At 35.7% G+C, this 27,386-nt stretch overlaps 1 protein-coding gene across 2 annotated transcripts in view; it reads left to right on the top strand.

Moving 5' to 3' along the window:
• The window catches only part of ADAD1 (adenosine deaminase domain containing 1), a 58,216-nt gene that overhangs the window by 14,416 nt on the left and 16,414 nt on the right, over positions 1-27,386 (top strand). Inside the window, exons 5-9 of one of the 2 annotated variants that reach the window (XM_008068389.1) lie at positions 4,090-4,158; positions 5,645-5,770; positions 11,197-11,320; positions 16,943-17,113; positions 18,274-18,503. In XM_008068389.1, the coding sequence (XP_008066580.1) occupies positions 4,090-4,158; positions 5,645-5,770; positions 11,197-11,320; positions 16,943-17,113; positions 18,274-18,503 (720 nt within the window). The remainder of the gene's footprint in view (positions 1-4,089; positions 4,159-5,644; positions 5,771-11,196; positions 11,321-16,942; positions 17,114-18,273; positions 18,504-27,386) is intronic. The other variant, XM_008068390.1, reaches the window with a different exon arrangement.

Genomic DNA, 27,386 nt, shown 5'->3' with positions numbered 1-27,386 from the left:
GACTCACTCCCCACTACCACTCTGTATGATGATGCTATGGGCATGTGCGTGTACCCCCTGAGTCCAAGATATAGTGACAGCAATGAGGAGCACAGAGAAAAATAGAATGAAATAAGATGGACAAGAATTTTTAAAAAGAGGAAATAAAACACTAAACAATGAAAGCAGAAACCAAAGCAAAAAACAATTGAACACACACATGCAGACATACACACACCCCCCAAAACAAACTGGAATAACAACAAAGTATAACAAAGCAAATAACAACACAAAACCAGGAAAAATAAGCACACACACACACAAAACACACCCCTAACACAAAATGAATGGAGAAGAAAAACAAAACAAAGGAATTCAGATTGAACCCTCACACGTATATTGACACATACTGTAAACTTTTAAAAAAATACAAAAAAAGAACAAAAGAGCAAAAACAAATCAACAACAAAAAAACTGAAAGATGAACACTCAGTCATTCACATACACACATAAACAGAAAACAAAAAAACAAAAGAAGAAAGAAAAGAAAAAAGGGGGGGGTTCAAATCAAACTCTCACATACACATTAATGCACAAAGAAAACTATGTGAGAAATAGGTGAACTAACAAACAGGCACAAACAAGGAAAAAACACTTGCCCTCTCATGGCAGGCTCTGTAATTGTTCCTCTCATCTGCCCTGCTATCTTCTGCAGGACTTCCACCTCTTTCATTCTCTCCCCAGTGCCCTAGCAGAGAAGGAGGGTACTGTGGGGTTGGGTGTGGCTGCAGTCCTTCCCTCCTACTCTCTTATGATCAGGGAGATCCCTTCCACTGGGGAGGTGTGGGATTGTCTCTTCCCCAGGTATGTACTCGCGGGGGTGTCCCAGCAGGCCTATCCTGGAATGGAGTTCTATTGTGACTGATGTCCAGGCTCTACCTAGGTTTATCCCTCTCAGTCAGGCCCCACCTGTGTGGGTCTAATGTTCAGAGGATTGCTGGGGATGACAGGGGTTGGGTCAGCCCTGGAATCACCACTGATCTCTTTGGAGTTCTTCCTTGTCTGTTTCTGGCCACACCCTTTTCCCATGACTGGATGAGGGTAGGGGTGTGGGGCACCTGAGACTCAGCACTCGTCAGGTCCCTCCGAAGTTTGTGCTTTCAGGATATTCCCTCTGGGTCATGATCAACCCCTGCATAGTTGATCCACCAGTCACAGAGATCAGGTCTGTTGCTCTTGGTGAGCTAGTCGGAATACTTTCCTGCCCCATTTTCAAGATGTTAGTGGGGTGCCCGTTTCATCTTCTCTGGTAGGACTCTGCATCTGGGCTCCCTCTACTGCCCTTACTGCCAGTATCCAACCAGGTGCTGAAGTGGTGAGGCAAAGCCTGGAGCCAGCAGTCTCTCCTGCTGCAGTGGTAAGGCAGAGCCTGGAGCTGGTAGTCTCTCCCCACCGCTTCTTCACAGGAAGACTTTTGTCCTTTAAAAAAAAATGGTGCTTAGCTTCTGTGACCTGTAAGCACTAGGGACCAAGCAGAGAAGCTACAGCCCCAGCTGCTTCACCAGGAGGGCACTAGCCACTTGCTCACAAGCCCCCACTTAGTCAGTCTCTTCCATCATTTTCTGCCCAGGAAGGATTTTGATTTTTTTTAAAAAATGGCGCTCAGCTTCTGCAAACCAGGAATCTCTAGGGTCCAAGCTGAACAACTATAGCACCAGCCATTGCACCAGTAGAACCCTGGCTGCCCTTTTCGTCTTCTCTGGTAGGACTCTGCCTCTGGGCTCCCTCTACATAACATAAAATTTACTATCTTAACCATTTTAAGCATACTGTTTAGTATTGTTAAGTACATTCACTGTATTGCAACCAATATCCAGAACCCTTTTTAGTTTTGCAAAACTAAAATTCTATACGTGTTGATTAACAACCCCCCATTCCCCTCTTCCCTAAGCCCATGGCAACCACCATTCTACTTTCTGTTTCTAGGAATTTGAGTACCTTTTGTATGTAGAATTATGCAGTATTTGTTTTTTTTCATGACAGGCTTATTTTACTTGGATAATGTCCTCAAGATTCATCCATGTTGTAAAATGTGTCCGTAAAGGCTGAATAATATTTCTTTTTGTTTACCTATTTATCTGTCGATGTGGGCTCTAGGATTGCCTCCAGGTTTTGGCTATCATGAATAATGCTGCTGTGAACATTGGGGTACAAATATCTTTTCAGCCCCCTGCTTTCAATTCTTGGAATTGTATACCTAAAAATGGAATTGGTGGGTGATATGGTAATTTTTAAATTTTTTGAGGAAACTGCCATACTGTTTTCCATGATGGTTGCACTATCATTAGGCTCCACCTACTGTGCACAAGAATTCCAATTTTTCAACATCCTTATTTTCTTTTTTTTAATAGTAGGCATCCTAGTGGATGTGAAGTGGTATTTCATTGTGGTTTCAGCTTACATTTCCATAATGATTAGTGATGTTGAGCATCTTTTCATATGCTTTTTAGCCATTGTATATCTTCTTTAGAGAAATATCTATAAAGTCTTTTACTCATTTTTCAATTGGGTTATTATTTTTTTGTTGAGTTTTAGAAGCCCTCTGTATATTCTGGATATCAAACCTTTATCAGCTATATGATTTACAAATATTTTTCCCCATTCTGTAGGTTGCCTTTTTAGTCTCTTAAAAGTGTCCTTTGATGTACAAAAGTTTTTAAATTTTATGAAGTCTGGTTTGCCTGTTTTTTGTTCTGTTGCCTCTGTCATTGCCAAATTCAATATTGTGAAGCTTTTGCTCTATTTTCTTTCAAAGATTGTATAGTTTCAACTGTTATGTTTAAATCTTTTATTCATTTTGAGTTAATTTTTGTATATGGTGTAAGTTAAGGGTTCATCTTCATTCTTTTGCATGTGGATATTCAGTTTTCCCAGTATCGTTTGTTGAAAACATTGCCCTTTATCTTGAGTGGTCTTGTAACCCTTGTCAAGAATCATTTGACCATATATGCAAAGATTTATTTCTGGAGTCTCTATTACATTGCTCTGTATGTCTGTGTTTATACCAGTACTACACTATTTTGATTACTGTCACTTTGGAGTAAGCTTTGAAATCAGGAAGCATGAATCTTCTAACTTTGTTCTTTTTCAAGGTTAATTTGGTACATGGTACATGGTGTTTTAATATGCATACCATCTGGTACAGTCTTATTTTCTTTGTTTATTGAAATTATTTGTGCATAATAAATAGGATTTAATATCTTTAATTTTCATTCCATTTGAGCCATACTTAAGTAAATGGAGCTAAGTTTCTCTTTCTCTGAGTTTTTAAAATTCCACTTAACCGAAGTCCAAGATATATATCTAACTGTACTTAGTATTTCCTTTACTTATATGAGCTCTAAGGTGACATTGTCACAATTTCTTTGTTCATTTCTATATATTCAACCAGTTTTCCTTCTTCCTCAAAATTAAGTCCAGAGAAGCAGTTCTATTTGCTTTGTGTTTATGAATGATTTTTAAGAGAGACTGACTACTTTAGTTGGTACCTTAGCTTCAGAGCCTCTTTATTTCAGCTATCCTGGTCTTTTTCGTCCCTTAGGTTTAGTGTCATGTTCTTTTCTTATTTTTCTTTTATTTCGTAACTTTGGACATCAACTTGGAAAGCAGTCGCAAGGAATGGAACTAAAAGCATTGAAAACTTTGAATGTATCATTTCTTTAGAAAAATAGCCTGATAAAATAGTATTAAAATGGTATATTTTATTTATTAATTTAAAATGTTTTACATAGTATTATTGTATATAGAAAATAATTTATAAGTGTCTAAAATAGGACTTCATTTTATCTGCTTTTCAATGTTGCATCTATTACAAACCAAGCTATATTGTAGTGTACTATTAGGAAACCCAGAAATATGTTTGCATAACTGATTTCTAAATGGAAAAGACATTTATTAAAGCTGAGCTAATGGATGTTTGATGGCCTAGAATTGGCAAAAATATACAGAAAAATGATCATTTCTGCTTGCTGTTTTATTACAGAATAGTGAAGTACTAGCTCTTTGGAAGTTGAAATTTCATGTTTCCTTATGTTTTTGTCTTATTTATAGGTCCTCCTCCAATTCCTGCAGAAACTGTTGTTTCTCCTGAACCAGCATATGTTTCAAAAGTACATTATGGTAGGAAAGTCCTTTGTGATGTTTCTCCTGTATCATGAGTTTTTGGTGATAAACAGAGTCAGCAGTTCATTCTGCTTTCTCTCAGAGCTGCTTTTATTTTTTTGAGTTAGGATTTTATTCTGTCCCCCAGGCATAGTCACGATTCACCCTTGCCGTGGCCTCCTGGGCTCAGGTGATCCCTCTGCCTCATCTTCCCTCGTAGCTGGAACTACAGGCACAGGTGCCACTACACCTGGCTATTTTTTTTTTTTAAGTGACTAGATCTAGCTATGTTGCCCAGGCTGGTTTCAAACTCCTGCGCTCAAGTAATCCTCCTGCCTTGACTTCCAAAAGTACTGGGGTTATAGTCATGAGCCACCATGCCCAACCTTTCAGAGCTTCATTTTGTCATTGATTTTGTGACTCTTCTTTCGCTTTTTTTTGGTAATACGAGTTCACTTATTTTCCAAGAAGAGAGAATTAATTACATTAAATAAAAATGAAAGTTGAACTAATATAAACAAGAGCATCTGAATGGACTAACTGAAATTAATTGTATCCAGTTAGCAGAATGTTAGCTGAAACTAATGTCATATTTTTAGCATTTATGAAATGATTATTAAGTAGGTAAAAAGGATTTCTGTAAAAATTATTGATTATACATTTTAAATATATGTAATGCATGAGAGAAAAATTGTCTTATTACTTTATTCCCTCTGAAAATACTAAATGGTTTGTGAACTCAACTACCAGCAACCACAATGAACCATCAGGAACCTTCAGTAGTTTATAGCCAAACTTTTAGAAACACTGTATTAAGTGTTTCTGCAACCTCATTCTCAAGAACGGTGATTCTTCATGAGAGATGCACAATCATATATCTACAAGGCAACAAAATTCCAGGACCTTCTACTCTAAAATCTCAAGCTCTGTTATGTCTTAAAAAAAGAGTCCAAAGGTGACTTTGGATGTATATTCTTGGTTATAAGCCGTTCTGTGCTAATCCAACTTACTTAGAACTGTCTTCTTTCAAAGTTTGAGACCTCTTTCAAAATTTGTGGCTTTTTTAGTGAAAAATGAATCTATATCAAGAGATTTCGAGTGGTTCTCATTGGGGCAAATAACAAAGAAGTATATTTTGACTCTCATAGTGATTAGAGAGGACCACTGGGATGTTGGTCATTTAGCAGTGTCTGAGACAGTCTTATTACAAAAACAACCGTCCTTATGACTTGAATATCATGTCAGACTAAACTCTACAAATATAATTCAGTAGTCCTCTAGTATGTAATACACATTTTTTTATAAATTGTCCAAATGCTCAGTAACTTGTGTTTTATTAGAATTAAATACTTTAAACTCTCAATCATGATATAATTATAAATTTGCTTGCATAGGTCTATAAGCTGTTAACTAACTTGACTATAAGATTGTAAGAATAATAATAAAAAAAATCTCTGGGAGAAAGAACAATGTTATTCGAATTCATATTTTGATTTTTTTCTAGAAGGGAGACAAATTCAGTTTACAAAGATTTCACAGATTGTTACAGAAACATTTAATCAGCTAATTACTACTCACTCAGAATATCTTCAATATAGCAATTCATTGGCTGCTTTTATAATTGAAAGAGGTAAGTCCAAAAATTTTGGATGTATTAGTTTGTAGAAAAACCGAATATCTTAATGATCTGAAGTATACTGCAGTAGTATTTTAATTAACTACCTCTACCCCTGTTCACAATGGTATTTCATTGATTTGGGGTGACTTTTCTCATAGTTGTGAGTCACTAAACACAAAGACTCTCAAAGGTGGAGCTAAAGTACTTTAACCAGGAACAAATAGATTCATAAAAGTCCTAACATTTTAAACTTTAAACTGCTGGTACCAGTATCCTCCTGAAATCTAATCCTTGTTATAACAAACATTGAGAAGAGGGCTATAAAAATCAGCATATAATTAAGAAATGATTAAAATATGGAAAATAATATTCTTGTGACTATATAATGTGATTCTAGCTATATTTTTATATTTTTTTCACCATTTAATGTTCTAGGTTGATCATTAATTGAGGCTTATACTCATCTCTGAACTAGGTATTATAAATGATGAAAACAGTTTTAGATCTGGTTCATGAGTTATTTTGACCAAGGTTGGAAGAGATACTTTATATATACATATACACACTAGTTGAAAATCTAAGTTGATGAAAATTGTTCATATGTAAAAATATGTGAGAATTCATAGGAAAGAAATGATATAGTTAAAATCTTTTGGAAGAGATGAGACTTAAGCTGAAAGATTAAGGATTAACAAGGAAAGGAAGACTTTTTTTTTTTTTTTTGATTTGGAATCTCACTCAGCCTCCACCTGCTGGGCTCCAGCAATCCTTCCTCCTCAGCCTTCTAAGTAGCCAGAATTACAGGCATGCACTACCATGCCCGGCTGATTTTTTGATTTATTGTAGAGATGAGATCTCGCCTACCCAGGCGGGTCTCGAACCCGCGGGCTCAGGCAATCCACTCACCTCAGCCTCCCAAAGGCGCGGGATTACAGGCTGAGCCACCGAGCCCAGCTGGAAGACATTTTTGAAGAGATAGACATGAGGGAAAAAAGCAGTATGAAAACTGTTATGAGGCAATGAGGTAAATTTATTGCTGTTACAGAGTAATCTGCGTACTGGCGTAATACAAAATATAGTTAGATTGATAAATACTGCCAAATTATAAAGTGGCTTAAAATACAGTCAAATGTTAGGGTCAATAAAATTACTAATAGTCTGTGAACAGGGATAGACAGTGTGCTGTAGTAGTTGAAAGTGTTAACATCAGACTCAACTGCTACTTTAATTATTTTGGGCAAATTATGTACTTAGCATCTCTATACTTTAATTTTCTTCTCATTTCTTAAAAATAGAGATACTAGAAACAACAACCCTACTTCATGGGGTTGTTAGGGTTAGATATAATCATGTAAATAAAGTATTTACCATAGTACTTGGCATTTAGTAAAAACTTAATCTCATTTGTGATGATTAAGATAAATGTTTAAGCAATACTTGACAGCAAACAATTTTTTCAAAAGATTACAAGGGTTCACCCTGAATTATGGAGCCACAACTTAGGAAGTTGTGATGGATTGCCTACATTAGAGTTGAGAACAGGAAGGGGAAAATATATATCTTTTAAATTGATGTGATAATATGGTAACAGTAAATGATAGATGAAGTAAAAACCAATAGCATCATTTTGAGTTTACATTGGAGAATAGTGTTTCCATATCTACAGGGAATCTAGAAGCTAGTGTGAAGTATGTTGGGGGGACAGAAGAACATGGATGAGAAGAATAAATGTAGTTTTAGAAATTATGATCATGAATATAGAATGAGAAAGCCCGAGCGAAATCAGGTGGACATATCTGGAGTAACTCACACAATCAATACATATGTAAAATGTATTTTTAGAAATCTTGTCTCATCATTTTTAATTGGGCCCATAAGAAGCTATCAGATCCAGATGTTCTCTCTCCTGCCACCAGTTCTATATACTTTCTTGTATTGGTATTCATCTCTACTGTGACAGCAGAGGAAGAACCTCTCCTCTCATAGGCTAGTTCTTTCACTTAAGTTCTGATTACATTACCTCTCACATCCTGATAAAGTCTTTCTTTTGGTTATCTTCTTTTCTCTGCATTATCAAACTCTAGTTCCTGAAGCATTGCAAGTTGAGTTTTACAGAGTTGAGAAAAAGGCTGAGTTCTTCTCAGAGAAAGAAGCTCTTTGCAACCCAGAGCTTATATCATTCCTGAGCTTGCTGATACTATATAATTCTATTTAAAGGAAGGTATTGAGTCAAGTTCAGCATTCACAGGGTCACATCCCTATCCTAGGAATGAAAGCAGAGTCTGTGCCCAGATGCCCCTGAATAATACATCTTTGCTTTCATTTCTCCAGTGTCTGGAAAGCTTGGCTTCCCAAACTTTTGTCCTAAAAATAAACCCTTCTTTAAACCCTTGGTACCTTTGTACTTAAATTCAAAGTCATTATTTACTTGACTCTGTAACCAAACGTCATCAAGAAGCTCTTTACATCCACCATGTCTACTCTTTGCTCCAACTTCGTTTTTTTTTTTTCCTCTACTACTTTTTGGAAACTGTCCTTGTCAAGGGTACTCATCACCTGCATATTGCAAAATCTAGTGAATTTTATTACCTATTCACTTGACTTTCTGGAAACATTAAACATGGTTTACCACACTTGCTTTTTCTGTCGCACCAAATTCTCCTGGTTTACCTGCCCTCCACCCTAACAGCCACAATATTGAACAGAAATTGCAAGTATGCAATATATTATTAAATGTAGTCACTGTGCTGTACCTTAGATCTCTAGAACTTGCTTTTTTTTACATCTTCAAGTTCTTTTTTACCAATGTCTCCCCATGCCTCCTACCCCCTCACTACTAATAACCACCCTTCTACGCTCTTTTTTCTGAGTTCAACATTTTTAGATTGTTTAAAGAGATCATGCAATATTTGTCTTCCAGTGTCTGTTTTTCTCAGTTAACATGATGTCCTCCAGATTTATTAATGTTGCAAATAGCAAAATAGTCTTTTTTTTAAGGCTGGAAAATAGTCTGTCTGTGTGTGTGTGTGTGTGTGAGAGAGAGAGAGAGAGAGAGAGAAACAATTTATAGGATATGATGTTTCTGTATCTTGGCTGTTGTGAATAATGCAACAGTAAACATAGGGGTTCAAATCTCTTTGGATTTTAATTTCATTTCCTTTGGATATATATCAGAAGTGGGATTTTTGGGTCATATGGCAGTTATTTTTTTTTTTTTTGAGGAATTTCCATATTGTTTTCCATAACAACTGTACAAATTTGCATTCCTACCAACAACATATAAAGGTTCCTTTTATCTACATCATCACTAAAACCTGTCATATTTTGACTTTTGTGAGGCTGTCTCATTGTGATTTTGCTTTGCATTTCTCTGATGATTAGTGATGTTGAGCACTTCTTCGTATAGCTGTTTGTATGATTTCTTTGGAAAAATGTGTATTCAGGTCCTTTGTCCATTTTGTAACCCAGTTTGTTTTTTACTGTTGAGTTGTGGGTTATATTTTGGATATTTACCTGTTATTAATACATGGTTTGCAAATATTTTCTTCTGTTCTGTTGGTTTACCTTTTGTTGATCCCTTTCCTGTGCAGAAAGGAAATGTAACCCAAGATGGTTTTTGCTTCCATAGCTTTCCCAAAGTGCTTTGGTAAAATCCACAGATTCTTTAGCATGGTATGTAATGTCTCTCTCCATGTTTTCATCTTATGCCATTCCCTCCACCCCACTTGCTAGAGCATCTACGCTGGTCTTCTCTTTTCCCCGGGTGATGTGAACTTGTTACTTCTTTTGACTAGAATACTCTATCACTCATGGTGAAGCTTAAATTTCAGCTTGTTAGGGAGGGATTCTGCAACTCGTTATTTTTCACCTCAGCTTCATATTGTTTCCTTGAAAGCACTTATCACAATTTGGGGTTTGTTTAGTCTTTTTTATTGCTCTCCTGCTAAAAGCTTCATGAGGGTATGTCTTGTGCAACATTTTATTCCTCGCATCTAGTTGAGTGGCCTGGTACTTGGTTAGGACCTCAACAACTCTTGCTAAAGTAGTGAAAGTTCTTTAGGTAGTTGCAAGTGTGAAACTGAGCTTTGCTTGAAAGACTAAAAGACTCAAGATTTTCTGAAATCACCAATACAGAAGTAAGAGAATGAGGAAGATATCTAGAGGCGAATATTTATGGAGAAAGAAAGCAGTGAGCTAGTCACTAGGCAATAGAAAGCCCTCATAATTAGGATTGAGAGGAAAAAAGATTGCTGATTTGAATTGTATATTTTTAGAGCATGGAGTTTCAAGGAAATTTCAAGTAGGACACAACAAAATGTGAATGGAGCAAGGCTGCTGAAAAAAGCGTAAGGTTCTTGTTTCTTAAGAAAGCAGTTTCAGTAGAACAGAGAAAGAAACTATTTTGGTTTATAGAGAGTTTGAATGGGTTAAGAAAAATCAAAGACATTATACTGAGGGTGCCGAGAAAATGTATATACATTTTAAGAAAGGAAACAACTGTATTAAAATTGTAATACTCAATATATACCTGCCTGTCATATGGTGATGCTAGCATTTGAGCAAACGTCATATTACACATTGCTACAGTAATTCAGTTCAACTTTGAGAAGTCATATATAGATGACATCTCTTAAAATGTGTATATATTTTTTGGCAACCATGGTATATACACAGTTTGTTTAAGATAGAAATAGAATGGCAAATGAAGTCTTAGAAGGTCAAAAAAATCTAGATGTAGAAGAAATAAATGTATATTTGAAAGCCAAGGTTATTTGGTGATTCTGTTAAATGTGGTAAAAGTTTAGATGACATATTATAAGACATCTGCCTCTTTTTTTTGGAAACAGGGTCTTACTCTCATCCAGGCTGGAGTCACAGTGGCACAATCCTGGCTCACTGCAGCCCTGACCTCCTATACTCAAGCAGCTCTCCTGCCTTAGTTTCCTGAGTAGCTGGGACTACAAGTGTTTGCCACCATGCCTGACTGACTATTTTTGTATGTTTTTATGAAAATGAAGTCTTACTATGTTGCCTGGGCTGGTCTCAAACTCCTGGGTTCAAGTGATTCTCCTACCTCAACCTCCCAAAGTTCTGTGATTAGAGACATGAGCTTCCACACCCAGCCAACATCTGCATTTTAATTTGAGATACTGCTTTTAAAATTTTGCTTCTCGTTGGCAGTAATGGGAAGCTGTTGGGAAGGGGGGGGGTGGGATTGGCAGTTGAGGGAAACTGCTAGGGGAGGGAGGGGCATACCTCATCAACAAGGGTACCTGCATAATCAATGTTTGTGTACCTAACACTGAATTGTACTCCACGTCTTTATAATAATTAAAAAAATTGCTTCTTACATTAAAAATGGTGTGATAAAGGTGGAAATTGAACTTAGGGAAGAAGGAGGTTAAATTAACCAGCTACTGTTTTCCTTTTTCTTTCAGCTGGACAGCATGAAGTTGTAGCTATAGGTACAGGTGAATACAATTACAGCCAGTGTATTAAGCCAAACGGAAGAGTGCTGCATGACACTCATGCTGTTGTTACAGCAAGGAGGTCTCTCCTTAGGTAACCAATATATTTAATGCCATCAAATGTTAATGCTCACAACCTAAAGTACTGCATTTAAATGTCTTTATTTACAAATAGAATTGTACTGATTTTTGTGTCACAAGTGTGACATTTCCTTATCTCAGTCATCTATTATTTCCATGTCATCTTTGGAAACCTTATCATAGTAACTGTAATGTCTAGTGTGTGGATTTCAGTGGTTTCCATTAATAAAACCTGGTGAACTCTGTTTTAGGAATCCTACAACATTTTTAAAAATAAAAATAACATTTTTTTAACTGACTAAACTTATTGGAAAGTATAGCTTTAGAGCTGTAACAAGGAGTCTTGGTCATATTTCACCACTGAATTAACCATACTTTACCCAAGGACAGCACCAGAAAACCAACAGATTTTTATTCACGAGCAGTTTTAGTAGAAACAGTAGGTTCATGTAAAGTTTAACATAAAGCAGAGTGTAGATAAAGTATTCTCTTTAGGCTGGCAGATCTCAGAGAGAGAAAGTGGCTGGGGCTTCTTTTTCTATGCTCTTCAGTATCTCTGATCTTTACAAAAGAATTGAATAACAAATGGGAAAGCAAGACAGGAATTTGGAAGTCCCTTCATATGAAAAGTCAAAAAAGTGTGTTACTGCCTGTAATATCCACCAGCTTTTGGTTCTTTTAAACTTATTTTTTATCCAACTTCTTGTTATGGAAATTTTTAAAGACACACAAGTGAGAAAAGGATAATAAATTCCCTAATTCAGCTCCAACAGATATTAGCATTCTGCTGTCCTTGTTCAATCTCTGCATTCTCGCTTTTTATTGATGGTGTTTTCTTTGCTGGAGCATTTTAAAACAAATTCAGAAATATTTTTCCTTAAAATGTGTAAATATATATCCTTAATAATAAGGAAAGAATCCTGTAATCTTATAAGTTATTCAATAAGACCATGCGAACAGTGCAACTCATTGTCCTCCCATCCGCCTTGGTGCTAATGAAATTGATTTCTTTAAAAGCTACCTCTTTTATTCATATTTCTTCCTATGCTTATTTTCAATATGGATACTGAATTTTTCATTACATATTTTGATGATGGGATTAAATGGAGTGTTATCTTAAAATCAGTTTTATAAATACGCAAAATAGGATTTGTCTTTGATCTGATTAGTTGTAATCTTTCAGAAGATCTGGCATCACTTTTTTTAATTTTTAAATTATTGTGAATACATAGTTGTACATTTTTATGGCATACATGTGATATTTTGATACAAGCATGCAGTGTGTAATGAACAAATAGGGATAATCAGAGTATTCCTCATCCTCCAGCAATTAGCATTTTTTTATGTTAAGAACATTCCTAATATCAGACAAAATACCCTTTAAGCTATCAAAAATTTAAAAAGATACAGAAGGTCACTACATAATGATAAAAGGTTCAGTCCATCAATAAGCAATATCCATCCTAAACATATATGCACCCAACATAGGAGCACCAACTTTCCTAAAGCAGTTTCTAGGTAAACTAAAGAAAGAATTGACTCTAACACTATCATAGCTAGGGCCTTAAACACCCCACTAAAACCCTAGACAGGTCAACAAGGAGAGCCAGCACCTCAACGTGACACTTGACCAAATGGACTTAATTGATACTTTCAGAACACTCCACCCAACAACTACAGAATGTACATTCTACTCATCACCACATGGAATGTACTCTTAACATCAACCACATCCTCGGCCATAAATCAAGCATAAACAAATTCCATACAATTGAAATTCTGCCATGTACCTTCTCAGACCACAGTGGAATAAAAATAAATATCAATACCAACAAAGTTACCCCTAAGTCAACAAAGACATGGACACTAAACACCATAATGCTAAGCAACTCCTGGGCCACCATGGAAATCAGAGATTAAAAGATACCTGGAAACAAATGACAACAAAGAAGCATCTTACCAAAACCTCTGGGATCCCATGAAAACAGTCCTAAGAGGGGAATTCATATCTCTACATATGAAGAAAATGGGAAGATCACAAGTTAACAACCTAATAAATCACATAAGGAAGCTGGAAAAGCAAGACCACCAAAACCCTAACTTCAGCGTAAGAATCCAGGTCACCAAAATAAAAACTCAAAATTGAGACCAAGACAAAAATATAATACAAAAAAAAAGAAACAAAAGCTGGTTCTTTGAAAAGATAAACAAGATTGATGGAACCCCCCCCCCAGCCAGAATGACCAAGAAAAAGAGAGAAAACGCCCAAATAAACACAACAAGAAACACAAAACATCAGCTCACAACTGACCCCAAAGAAACACAGAAGATTATCAGAGATTGCTATGTACACCTATATGGAAACAAATTCGAAAACCTAAATGAAATGGAGGACTTTCTGACATCATACAACCTCCCCAGGTTAAAACAAGAAATGAGACCCTACAGACCAATAACAATCCAGGTAATTGACTATGTCATAAGAAAACTAACTACAAAAACAAAAAACAAAAAAAACAAAGCCCTAGTCCAGATGGTTTCTTGCAGAATTCTACAAAACATACAAGGAAGAACAAATACTAATCCAATTAAAAGTATTCCAGGCAATTGAGAAAGGTGAAACTCTCCCAAAATCATTGTATGAAGCTAACATCACATTGATACCCAAACCAGGTAAAGATCCAACAAAGAAAGAACTACAGTCCAAAACCTTGATGAACATAGATGCTAAAATTCTCAACAGGATTCTAGCAAATCAGATCCAACAACATAACTCAAAAACCATCCACTATAACCAAGTAGGCTTCATCCCCAGGATGCATCCTTAAGACCGTAAACATAATTAAATACATCAACAGATGTAAAGACAAAAACCACATGATTTTGTCATTAGATGTAGAGAAAGCTTTTGATAAAATCTAGCACCCCTTCAGATAAAAACCCTCAAACATCTAGGCATAGATGGAACATACCTCAAAATAGTTAGAGCCATCTACAAGAAACCCACAGCCTACATACATACTGCTAAACAGACTCATTGGAGCCATTTCCGATGAAAACTAGAACAAGACAAGGATGCCCACTGTCACCCCTCCTGTTCAATTTAGTATTGGAAGTCCTAGCTAGAGCATTGAGACCAGAGAAGTAGGTCAGGGGTATCCAAATAGGAAAAGAGGAAGTTAAGTTATCCTTCTTTGCAGACATGATTCTATACCTCAAAAACCGAAGAGAATCTGTTAAAAACCTTTTTGCACTGATAAAGGACTTTGGCAAAGTCTCGGCATAAAATGTGCAAAAGTCAGTTGCATTCCTATACACCAACAATAAACCTAAATAAAACGCACAATATCATTCACAATAGCCTTAAAAAAATAAAAGGAGATGCCTTGGCATCTTCCTAACCAGAGAAGTCAAAGACCTTTACAATGAAAACTACAAAACACTGTTCAAAGAAATCAAAGATGACACAAACAAATGGAAAAATATTTCATGCTCATGGATTGGAAGAATCAACATGGTTAAGATGTCCAGCCTACCCAAGTCAGTCTACAGATTTAATGCACTACCTATTGAATTACCAGCAGCATTCTTCTCAGACCTGGTAATGACATTACAGGAATTCATGTAGAAACATAAATGACCACAAATAGCCAGAACAATCCTCAGCCAAAAAAAAAAAAAAAGAGGAGGCATCACAATCCCAGACTTTAAGCTTTATTATAAAACTACAATAATCAAAACAGCCTGGTATTGGTACAAGAACAGTCATATAGATCAAAGGAACAGGATAGAGATTCCAGAAGCAAAACCTCAATTTTTCAACCAACTCATCTTCAACAAAGCTTCCAATAACAACCACTGGGTAAAGGAGAACCTATTCAGTAAATGGTACTGGGAAAATTGGCTGACCACATGCAGAAGATTAATACAAGACCCATACCTATCCCCATTCACAAAAATCAACTCTAAATGGATCAAAGATCTAAACATCAAACCTCAAACTATTAGAACCTTAGAAAATACAGGCGACATCTGTATGGAAATTGGAACTAGCAGCCAATTCCTGAACAAAACCCCAAGCGCCCATGCCATAAGAGAGAAGATTGACAAGTGGGACCTCATCAAACTGACTAACTTCTGCAAAGCCAAAGAAACCATTGAGAGAGTAAGGAGATAGTACACATACTGGGGAAAAAAATATTTGCCAACTGTATATTTGACAAAGGCCTAACATCTAGGATCTACAAGGAACTCAAACGTGCCGAAAAGAGAAAAGCAAACAGCCCCACTACAAAGTAGGCAAAAGATATGAATAGTCTCTTCTCGAAAGAAGACATCTGAGCAGCCACAAGATACATGAAAAAATGCTTAGTCTCACTAGTCATCAAAGAAATGCAAATTAATATTACACTGAGATACCACCTAACTCTGGTCAGAATGGCCATTATCAGTAACTCAGAAAACAACAGTTGCTGGAGAGGATGCGATAAAAAGGGAACACCTCTACTCGTCAGGAATGTAAACTAGTACAGCCTCCATGGAAAACAGTGTGGTTAGTCCTAAAAGACCTAAAAATCAACCTCCCATACGACTCCACAGTCCCACTACTGGGAATGTACCTGGAGGACCTCAAATCACTCTATGGTAAAGATAACCTGCACATGTATGTTTATTGCTGCATTATTTACAATTAGCAAAAACATGGAACCAACCATGCAGCCCATCAAAAGAGGACTCGGTAAAAAAAAAAATTTGGTATATATACTTGATGGAATATTTTGCAGCCATAAAGAAGGACAAAATTGTTAATGTCACAACAACTTGGATAGACTTAGAGGCTATAATACTGAGTGATCGATCACTGAAACAAAGAACCGAGTATCACATGTTCTCACTCATAAGCGGACCTTGAACACCTATAGTAATACTATAAGAAAGGACTTGGCAGTACTGGGAAACTGCTGGGGGGGGGACACACCTCATCCACAAGTGTACCTGTATGATGAACATTTGTATACCTATCCCTGAATTGTACCCCACATATTTAAAATAAAAATTTAAAAAAGAACATTCCCAATTCTACTCTCTTAATTATTTGGAAATATACACAAATTATTGTTAGCTAGATCTGCTTCACTTAATACAATTTTTATTGTTCCTAAGCCCTTGTGTGTTTTTCTTTAAAATCATTAAGAAGCAGGAACCACAGTTTTTGTTGTAGTAGTAATAGTTGTTTTTGTTTTTTGGGTAAGGAAGGGGAGATAGAAGCAAGGCAAAAAGTTGGCACTGCACCTGGGAGGCTGGGAGCAGAGTTGTCTGAGGAACAAGAGAGGAATCAGTAGAAAAAGTGGCTTTTGCAGGATATGACCATTGAAGACTCAAATGTGAAATGGGAATGAAGTGGGAGTCAGGGAATGGTGTTTTAAGGCAGGTAACAGGGCCAACTGAGCTCCAGTTGAACGTTTCTTGAGAAACTTAATTTTCATTTCATTCACTTAGGTTATTTTTAGACGTTCTTATCTATATCAGAACTTTAGACATATGAGACATTACTTATGACATATAGATAGGATGCTCATTAAGATACATCTTTTATAAATTTTATTACTTGACAAATTTATAACATTTATTTTAGGTACTTTTATAGACAACTTCTGCTCTTCTATAGCAAAAATCCTGCCATGATGGAAAAATCAATATTTTGTGCAGAACCAACTTCTAATCTACTCACTCTTAAACAGGATACTAACATTTACCTATATATGAACCAATTGCCTAAAGGATCAGCCCAGATTAAGTCACAGTTGTAAGTATTATGACAGTTGTTTTTAAAAGCAAGTAGGATAGCCCGCCATACATTTTGACTTCCTACAGCAAATGGAAGAATTTGATTCTAATTATCCATATTTTTCCTCCAGCCTTGAGTTTTTTTGTGGCCTGTAGGAGGCTACAAATCCTCCCCCCGCCCCATAGTATGTTTATTACTAGCATAGTTTGAGCATCCCAAATCCAAAAATCTGAAATTCAGAAAGTTCCAAAATCAGATACTTTTTGAGCACTGACATGATGCTCAAGGGCAGTGCTTATTGGAGCCTTTCAGATTTTTGAATTAACATGCTCAGCCAGTAGGTATAAAGCAAATATTCCAAAATCTGAAAAAAAAATCCTAAATCTGAAGCACTTATGGTCCCAAGCATTTCAGATAAGGGATACTCAACCTGTACTTAAAAATTCTATGTGCCTTACTTTCTTTTCTATATTATTTAAAATCTTTCTATTTTTAAGACCTTGTAAACAGGAAAGTATGGATTGTTTCACTGTTCACACAAATACAAGAGTTAAAAAAAACTCCAATATGTGGCCGAACTTTATTGCTTTGATGAATGGATAGCATCAGGTAGCATAAAACTCATTTTTTTTTTTTTTTTTTTAAACAGTACAGACAAGTACAAAGTAAAATTCACCTCAGGTCTAGCCATCTAGATATAACATGGGTAATAAGTCTGATAAAAATCTCTCCAGTAACACCTTTGAAAATGAGGTCAGTGTCCCCTAAAGAGATATTTCAAGAAAAATAATTTTAGATTTTATTATTATAGCATTTTATTGGAAACAAATCTTGAAGAAAAATTGTTAGTTTTTTACATCCCTTTTGTAGTTTTAAAAAACTTTTTACAGAGGTAGGAAATAAATCATAAACTAGGATAGCAACAAGGGCTTTTATTTTATATAAAGAATGGTGATAATATGAAAAGTATCTATTATGGAAGCTCTAAATATGATTAATTTCTGTTTTGTATTATTCTTGTAGAATAAAGTCACTGCATTCCTACCTGGCTTTGTGCTTGCATCTTTCTGTTACTGGAATTTAGTGTAAATCTAGTTAAACAAATTCTTAGGTACATGTAAATTTTACTCTGTTATCTTTGTTTTTTAAAAGAAGAAACTTTTCTTTTCTTTCTCTAGACGCCTTAATCCACATTCTATATCTGCATTTGAAGCCAATGAAGAGCTGTGTCTCCATGTGGCTGTTGAAGGCAAAATTTATCTGACTGTTTACTGCCCTGCAGATGTTGTTAATAGAATAAGCAGTATGTCCTCAAGTGACAAATTAACAAGATGGGAAGTGCTTGGTGTACAGGGAGCATTGTTGAGTCACTTTATACAGCCAGTTTATATCAGCAGTATACTTGTTGGTGAGTGGAATTTCAGAACTTCATAGCCTCTTTCATTAAGTAAATTATTTGTATTTTACTTATCAGCACGAAATCAACTTTTGTATACATGAAACTATTTAAGGTCAAAACATGAATTGACTGTTTTGTTAAGCTGTTTCATTGTAACTTATAGTCATGCGTAATATGATATGACTTTTATCAGCTTATCAGAAGGCCAAGAATTAATACTTATTATCCAATTAGATATACATGTATTTCGTCTTGAACTTATACTTTTTTTGGCCCAATATTTAATTTTCCCTCTTTATTTGGGGAGAAGATGCTTTCATGAACTTATCAAATCTGAAAGCTTATATTGACTCCTCCCTGAAATAAGAAAGCTTTTAAATGCTTATTTTGGCCCCTTCCTTACACTGCTTTAACACATTTGGATATGGTATAGATCCTTTTGATTAGCCAAATAAATATGAGGGGGGATCCCCAAAAAACCAGAATTATCTTTTGGACGGTGGGTTTCTTGTAGTACAGGCCTAACCCACTAGGTTAACTAGCTAGCATTGTTGCCTCAGTGAATTTTGTTTTTGGAGGTTCTTTTAACGCATTTGCTTATTTTATGGTGGGTGATTTACGAGCACATCTGCCCACACTGCACTATGTGTTCAGTAGTTTTGACCAAAAACAGTGTGACCCCTAGGCTCACCCTCCCTATTCACCTGATCTCATCCTGAGTGGCTTTTTTTTTTGTTTCGCCGTATGAAAAAGTCCTCAAAGGGAAATGTTTTTTGATGTGGAAGAGGTGAACCAAAAAATGACAGAAGCACTAAAAGGTGTCAAAATTGACTAGTTCAAAAACTTTTTTGAGCAGTAGAAAAAGCATCTCAAGTGTATTGCATCAAGTGGAGAGTACCTTGAAGTTGACTGAAATTTAAACATGTAAGAGCAAATACACAATTTTTAATAAATTCCTTTTTTGGAGGTCCCTCTTCATATAAAGTAATTAGAACATAAAATAGCATAAATTTGTCATTCTATTGGGTGAGAGAGATTTCAAAATACTAGATTTTATATTTGAATGGCTTTCCAGACATTATCTTCTTGATCAACAATTTGGGGCTTGTTTCTTTAGTTTCTATAAGGTCTTGTTGTTTCAAAGCTTTAGTTATCCTTGTGAAGCAATTTACCAACATCACTTGACTCTTGTTTGCTTATTATTAATTTTTGAAAATGAATGCATGTGCAAGTTTTACATACTCACGTGAGTTTTTTTTTTCATAGTTGGTGCTGTTTCTGGATTTTTTTTCTTGTTTCTTTTTATATATTTTATACCTATTTATTTTGGAATGTCTCTTATATGTGACATTTTTTAGTTACACATGCATACAAGATATTGTAAAAAGAGAAGTGGTTATTATTAACCTTTTAAATATTCAGTTTATTTTAATTTTATAGGAAATACATTACTTGATTTACAGTTCAAAAGGGTATTTAGTAAATAGTTTCCATCTCACTGCCACAGGCACCCTTTTTACCTCTGTTGAAGCATACATTGTTGGTTACTAATTTCTTGTTTTACTTTCTAGAGATTGTTTGATTATGCTAATAGAAGTATATGCATTCTTTTTTTCTTATTTTTTATATTTTATACCAATAGGAGCATAGAATTCCTGTTTTTCTGCATCTTGTTTTTTTCATTTAACACATTCTTGACTGGCACATTTTTCACTTTCATAATACTGAGAGCAGGTGAAAATAAAATAAAATAAAATATGATGCTGGTGGCCGCAAATTTCAGTCATTAAGTACAAGTGGAATGGTCTTTTCTAAATTGGCATCTTTTTCATAATAAAGCTAAAAGTTGTAGACATATCCAGTGTTTGCCTCAGATACCACTCTGACTAGCATTTTGTACTTTGTGTTTTTATTTGAATTATAAACTCAAAAAGACAGTCTTTTGCGATGAGGTACCATGGATTCATCCAAGGAACATTCTTGTTCAAGTTTGTACATGGTGTTGAACTTATTTAAAACATAATTTATTATGGGCTCAATTTTGCATAATCTGTTTAGAGTTGATTGCATTTCTGCAAAATGCAAAAACTGCAAAATTCGTAGGAATCTATTTCATGTCATTATTTTTTTAAAAGGAAGTCATCACTATTGATGGACATGTTGGCCAATAATCACGTATTGTGGTTTTCTTCATTGTTCCATCAAAATACTTAAAACTAGACATTTTTTCATCTTGGACACTGTAGTATTGCTCCACCCTTTTGGACATCTGTATCTGTAGTGCATCTGATAATAATACCAGTTAGTTTCAGTTGCTTCATTTTTATAACATCATTTTCAATAAATAGTCTGACAACTTCACTTATACTTTGGGGTTCATTTAGAAATACCTTGACTCCTGGATTACCAATAACCACTTCTAAGTTTCTTTTCGGATATTCTGTTCACTCAATGTCTGATTCATTCTCACCAGTACTAGATTCACTATCATAGATTATCTGTATTGTGTTTCTTTATTTACACTGCATCATTACATCACTATCTGTCGCACTATCACTTATAATTTCACTGAATTCACCTTGGACCTCGGAATCTCATCAGCATATATTTCTTCATTTTCCATAATTATGGTACATTATTTTTAATGTTGAAATATGAAAGCCCTGACATAGCAAAATACAAGTATACAACACTAATCACAACAAAATAATGACCAACTTGCAATTTTTACCAACTACGTAAATCAATAACAACATTGGGCTATCTATATCAGATAATTATCTCAATTAACTTTCTCCTTGCCTAACTATTCATTTTCAAGCAAAATATAATAACACATACATCTGACAACGTTGCAGCATTCAGAAACAGAATTTGCAAAGACGTAAATTCATGTCAGTGGCAACCAGAAACAGAATTTGGAATGGCGTAAATTCACATCAGTGATCATGAATGAGTTAATACATAGACTCTTTTTATGCCATTCCAGATAATCATCTAATCCTGATTTAAAAGCACCCAATAATGTAGGATTTAAAGGCAATATATTTCATTAATTGAACAGCTCCAATACTTGCTAAAAATTTTTTCCTTTATAAAATTGAAATTTGCCTCCCTTTGATTCTGTACCGTCACTGTACAGATTAAATCTAATTCTTTGAAGTTGATAACTTTTTCTTTTCTCTTAAGCCTTAGTACTTTTGTAATTCTTTATTTTGATTTTTTTAAATCTATGTTAATTTCTTAGATCATTTATAAATGGAAAAAATATTATAGGGGCAAAGAAAAAGTTTATCCTTCATCCTCTGAAGGCTTACTGAAAAGAGGCAAATTAATAGGAGAAAAGGAATATAAGTGTATAAATGTGCCTGGGGGAAAAAATCACAGAATGATTCCCCAATTACCCAGTCCAGTACAGAAGCTTATATGCTTTTTTCATATAAAAGGTGTGAGATGGGGAGTGTAGACAGTTTTTGAGGGACAGTAAATCATTAGGGAGAATGAATGGACCCTAGAGATGGGAGGCAGAGATTATGGGATAAAGATGCTGTAAATTATAGTGATCAGCCAACTGGATAAGGATATTTCAGAAAGAGTCCTTTCTGGGCTTTGGGAAAGGATCAAAGAAATAAGTGAGATGGGGAAAGCGTCAGAGAAAATTCTTGTTTCCGAGTCCTGTTTTTTTTTGTTTGTTTGTTTGTTTTTTGAGTAGGAGTCTCACTCTGTTACCCAGGTTAGAGTGCGGTGGCACACTCATGGCCACTGCAGCCTCAACCTGCTGGGCTCAGGTGATCCTTCCGCCTCAGCCTTCAGTGGCATGAACCACTGAGCCTGGCTTCTGAGGTCTGTTTTTGAGGCCTTTCAATTTTCAAAGCAGCCAGAATGCTGAAGTACCACACTTTGAGGAATCATTTTCTATACCCCAACATTATTATATTTTGAAGCTTCATTCATTTTACTTTTCAAAAAGTTTGCATAAACATTTTATGCTGTGGATGTTCAACAGATATTCATTTTGTCATTTTATGGTAGTAGTTTTTTTCTCTTTAATTTTTTTTTTTTTTTTTGAGTTGGAGTCTCACCCCATGGCCCAGGCTGGAGTACAGTGGCATACTCACGGCCACTCCAGCATCAACCTGCTGTGCTCAGGCGATCCTTCCATCCCAACCTTACAAGTAACTGGAACTATAGGTGTGCACTACCACACCCAGCTAATTTTTTAGTTTATTGTAGAGATGAGGTCTCACCAAGTTGCCCAGGCTGGTCTCAAACACATGGGCTCAGGCAATCTGCTCATCTCGGCCTCCCAAAGTGCTGGGATATTATAGGCTTGAGCTACCACGCCCAGCCTTCTTTTTAATTTAATACATGGAATCTAAGAATCTAGGCTTGCATTAAAAGGACATTTACTATTTTGAATAGACAATTATGCAGGATAATCTGGAAAAAAACTCACTTGAGTATTGAAAAATAGCTGGATTTATATTCGTTTTCAAGATTTTTACAATATGTTTTACAAATGTGGTAGCTCCTATTAAGTTTGTCTAAATACTTCAAAATTGAGTAGAGGTATTTCCATCCAGAAGTCTTACATAAACTAATTTGAATTGTAGAATTCAGATGTAAATACTGAGACCCTCCTAGTGAAGAAACCCATTTTAAATAACAGTTTATGGACTTTTAAGAAGCAGTTGATAATAATCTTAGAAATTATTCAGGTGTCTTTTTTTTAAAATCAGTAATATGAGGTTCAGAATGTTAATAAAATGCTTTCCCAAAGTCAGTCAGTTTTCTTATTGGAAGAGCCTAGACTTCAATCCAGTTTTCATAACTTTTTATGCGCTGTTTATGATGGACCTCTTATATATGGATTACTGTCAGGTCTCTTGTAGTCCTTGATTAGACTTAACCTTTGACTTTAACCTTGGAATTCTGTGTTACTTCAGATCATTCTGAATGAATCAAATAAAACATTTTTAATTATATGATATAATTTTAGCGATATATTGTTCTAGGAACAAGATTTAGCCTGAAGGTAGAATCATACTTCAAATATAGTAAATTATTAAAGCATAAATACAAAAAGGAAAAAGATAAAAATTATAATATTACTAAATTTGATTTTTTTTGTATTAGCTTTTATTCTCATTAAAGCATCTAGGTGTAATGATTTGATGTTAAGAAATTTTATGAATAATTTGGTAGGATTTTTTTCCCCACAGGTTTTCCTTTTTTAGACATAACCACTGTCACTATCTCATTGCAAAGTATAATAAAAACATGAGATTTTCTTTTTAATTCATATCTTCTGTTCATTATAGATACAATATTCCTCAGGCCCTTTTTTTCTGCTTTGTTTTTTTTTTTCTGGTTTTGTTTTTTGTTATTTATTTTCTTCTCAAGTATATTTTTAATTTGACTGTCCTTTATTTATCACTCTAGATTTGGGATACTCAAGTGTTTAGAAAAAGGATGTCAGAAGCAACTATATCCTTTTTAGATTATTTTCTAGCACCCAGATAGTCAGTATTAATGATGTGGAAACAAGAGTTTTTTTGTGTGAAGTATGTCTAGTGGTATACAAAGAGTCCATAAGTATTCCATAAGGTAAATATACCACCTTTTCATTATTCATTGATCAGCTGATGGGCATTTAGGTTGATTCCACATCTGTGCAGTTGTGAATTGTGCTGCAATGAGCATGCAAGTGCAGGTGTCTTTTTTTTAATATAAAAACCTCTGTTTCCTTTGGGTAGATAACTAGTAGTGGGATTGCTGGATCAAATGGTAGATCTACATTTAGTTCTTTGAGAAATCTCCATACTGATTTCCATAGAGATTGTACTAATTTACACTTCCACCAACAATGTATAATCATTCCCTTTTCATTGCGCCTGTGCCAGCACCTATCGTTTTTATTTTTTAATAATGGCCATTCTGACTGGTGTAAGATGATATCTCATTGTGGTTTTAATTTGCATTTCCTGGATGATGAGTGATGGTGAGCATTTTAAAAATATGTTTGTTGGCCATTTGTATATCTTCCTTTGAGAGGTGCTTGTTCATGTCATTTGCCCACTTTTTAATGGGTTAATTTGCTTTTTACTTGCTCATTTACTTGAATTCTTTGTTGCCTCCAGATATTAGTCCTTTGTTGAATATGCAGAAGTTAATATCTTCTCCCATTCTACAGGTTGTCTGTTTGCTCTGTGGATTATTTCTTTTGCTGTGCAGAAGCTTTTTAAATTAAGTCTCACTTATTTATTTTTGTTTGTGTTGCATTCTTCTTTGAAACTCTGGTAGAATTTGGCTGTGAGTCCATCGGGTCCTGGACTTTTTTTCTGTTGGAAGACTTTTAATTACTGTTTTCAGTCTTGCTACTCAGTACTGGTCTGTTTAGGGTTTCATGATTTTTCCTGATTCAGTGTTGGGAGTTGTATGTTTCTAAGAATTTATCCATTTCCTCTAACTTGTCTCGTTTGTGTAGAGGTGTTCATAATTATCTCAGATGATCTTTTGTATTTCCATCGTATCAGTTGTAATGTCTCCATGTTCATTTCTGGTTGAACTAATTTGAGTCTTCTCTCTTCGTGTCTTAATTAACCTAAATCTAGCTAATGGCTTATCGGTTTTATTAATCTTTTCAAAGAACCAACTTTGTGTCAGTGATCCTTTGTATTTTTTTAAAATTTCATTTCATTTAGTTCTACTGTGATCTTTGTTATTTATTTTCTTCTGCTATGTGTAAGTTTGGTTCTTGATTTTCTGGTTTCTAGTTCCTTGAGGTGCATTAGGTTGTCAATATGCTATCTTTTGGTCTTATTAATATAGGCCTTAAGCACTGTAAATTTTCCTTTGAGCACAGCTTTGGTTGTGTGCCAGAGGTTTTGATAACTTGTTTTGTTGTTGTCATTCATTTTGAGAAATTTTTAAATTTCATCTAATTTCATTATTGACCCAAGGATCATTCAGAAGCAGATTGCTTAGCTTCCATGTTTTTTGTTTGGTTTTTCAGGTTGTTCTTCGAATTAATTTCTAGTTTTATTCCACTCTGGTCTGAGAAGGTACTTGATATTATTTTAATTTTTTTGGAGCTCATTCTTAGGGATGATCTTTGGCAATGAATCTTCCTGAACTCTTTGATCTTTTTATATCTAGATGTTTAAATCTCTGACAAAGCTAGAGAAGTTTTCCTTCATTATTCCCTCAAATAGGTTTTCCAACCTGTTTTCTCTTCTTTCTCAGGAACACTTATGATTCATAGGCTTCAATGTTGTATGTAATCCCACATTTCTTGGAGACTCTGTTCCATTTTCTTGATTCTTTTTTCTTTACTGTTGTCAGATTAAGTTAATTCAAAAGCCTTATCTTCAAGTTCTGCGATTTTTTTCTTCTACTTGTATGAGTCTATTATTAAAACTTTCTACTGCATTTTGTATTTCTATAAATGATTCTTTAATTTTCAGAATTTCAGCTTGTTGGGTTTTTTTAAGTGTCTATCTCTTTGGAGAGTTTTTCATTCATGTCCTGAATTTTTTTTTTTTTGCTAGCTTTATGTTGGTTTTCAACTTACTCCTGAATCTCATTGAGCAATTTTATAATTGGCCTTTTAAGTTCTCTCTCTAGAATTTCAAAGATTTCATTTGGTTAGAGTTCATTACTAAAGAGTTAGTGCGGTCTTTTGGAGGTGCTGAAGAATTCTTTTTTTTCATATTCTCAGAATTACTTTTCTGGTTCCTTCTCATTTGGGTAGACTGTTTCTTCTTATTTGATATAGGCAGGGGGCGACATAGGCACTGTAAGTTTCCCTTGGTTATAAATAGCCTTGGTGTTGTGAGTTTCGTGATTACCAGCTGTGGTAGTCCTGTGCTGGGTGCCTGTACTGATTCACAGCATCCTGAGTGGTGGGAATGGCTTGAAAAGTGGTGTTAGCTAGAGTTCAGGATTAGTTTTCCCCAAAGCTGAGGTATTTTATCTGATGTGATGGGCTATACAGTTGACCTCTGGCTCAGGCACTCTTTGAGACAGTCAGCCGCGGTGGTGGCTATGGGCTTTCTCTTTGACATGTGTTGCTCCAAGGAAGTGCTCAGCCAACCTAGGCAGTGGGCAGAGATGTAGGTATTACCCAGGTTCTCTATCTGAGTCTTCGTGGGGGGGGATGGGGAGGAGGGAGGAAGAGCTCCAGCACCCCACCTGTGTGCACTCTTGGCTATTCTAGTGGGAATTGGGGGTGTGTCCCTGGCTTTTGGGGCAATGCTGTTGTGCCAAAGCTATACAAAAGAGTTTACCTCGGGAGTGAACAGTTGCTAGGACAAGAGTCCCACCCTGCTTCTTAGTCTCAGGCAGTCTGCATCCAGAATGTCAAAGTGTAGCTTGCCTCAGGTGTTCTCCTACCAGCTCACCCCAGGCAAGAGCTGTCTGCCACCATGGAATTTGCCCTTGGAGCCAGCCCTTCCCATCCCAGGCCAGCTAGAAAGCAGCTGCCAGAAAGGGTTAAGTTCCTGGGATATGGCAGCTGGAGCTGCTCAGGGCCTTTTTTTTTCCCCTGCAATACTCCACATAGGCTTCATCAGAGCACCGCTGTGGGTGAGGCAGCTTCCTGTGAGGGTTGGAGTCCTGCAAGGCTCCAGGGGTCCTCCAAGTCCTCAGCAGGAGCACACAATACCTGAATTATTCTCATTCATCTTCACTGTGTCCAGAGGCTGCCCATTGTCTGTGCTGTAATCCAGATGAGAGTCTGGCCAGTTACAACCCAGGGCAACTGATTTTTCTCTTTGTACTATGTGACTATTACCACTCCTTTAATACATTGTGGGGCACGCTGCCAGTCCTACTCCTCTCTAGTTACCTCTAGTCAGCCATCAGTTAAGATGATGTTTTTTGTTTTGTTTT

This window comes from Carlito syrichta, unplaced genomic scaffold (genome assembly GCF_000164805.1).
Source record: "Carlito syrichta isolate Samal-C Ts95f unplaced genomic scaffold, Tarsius_syrichta-2.0.1 Scaffold310650, whole genome shotgun sequence".
NCBI lineage: Eukaryota > Metazoa > Chordata > Mammalia > Primates > Tarsiidae > Carlito > Carlito syrichta.
Note: the sequence above shows the minus strand (reverse complement) of the source record. Positions and strands in the feature narration are given on the sequence as shown.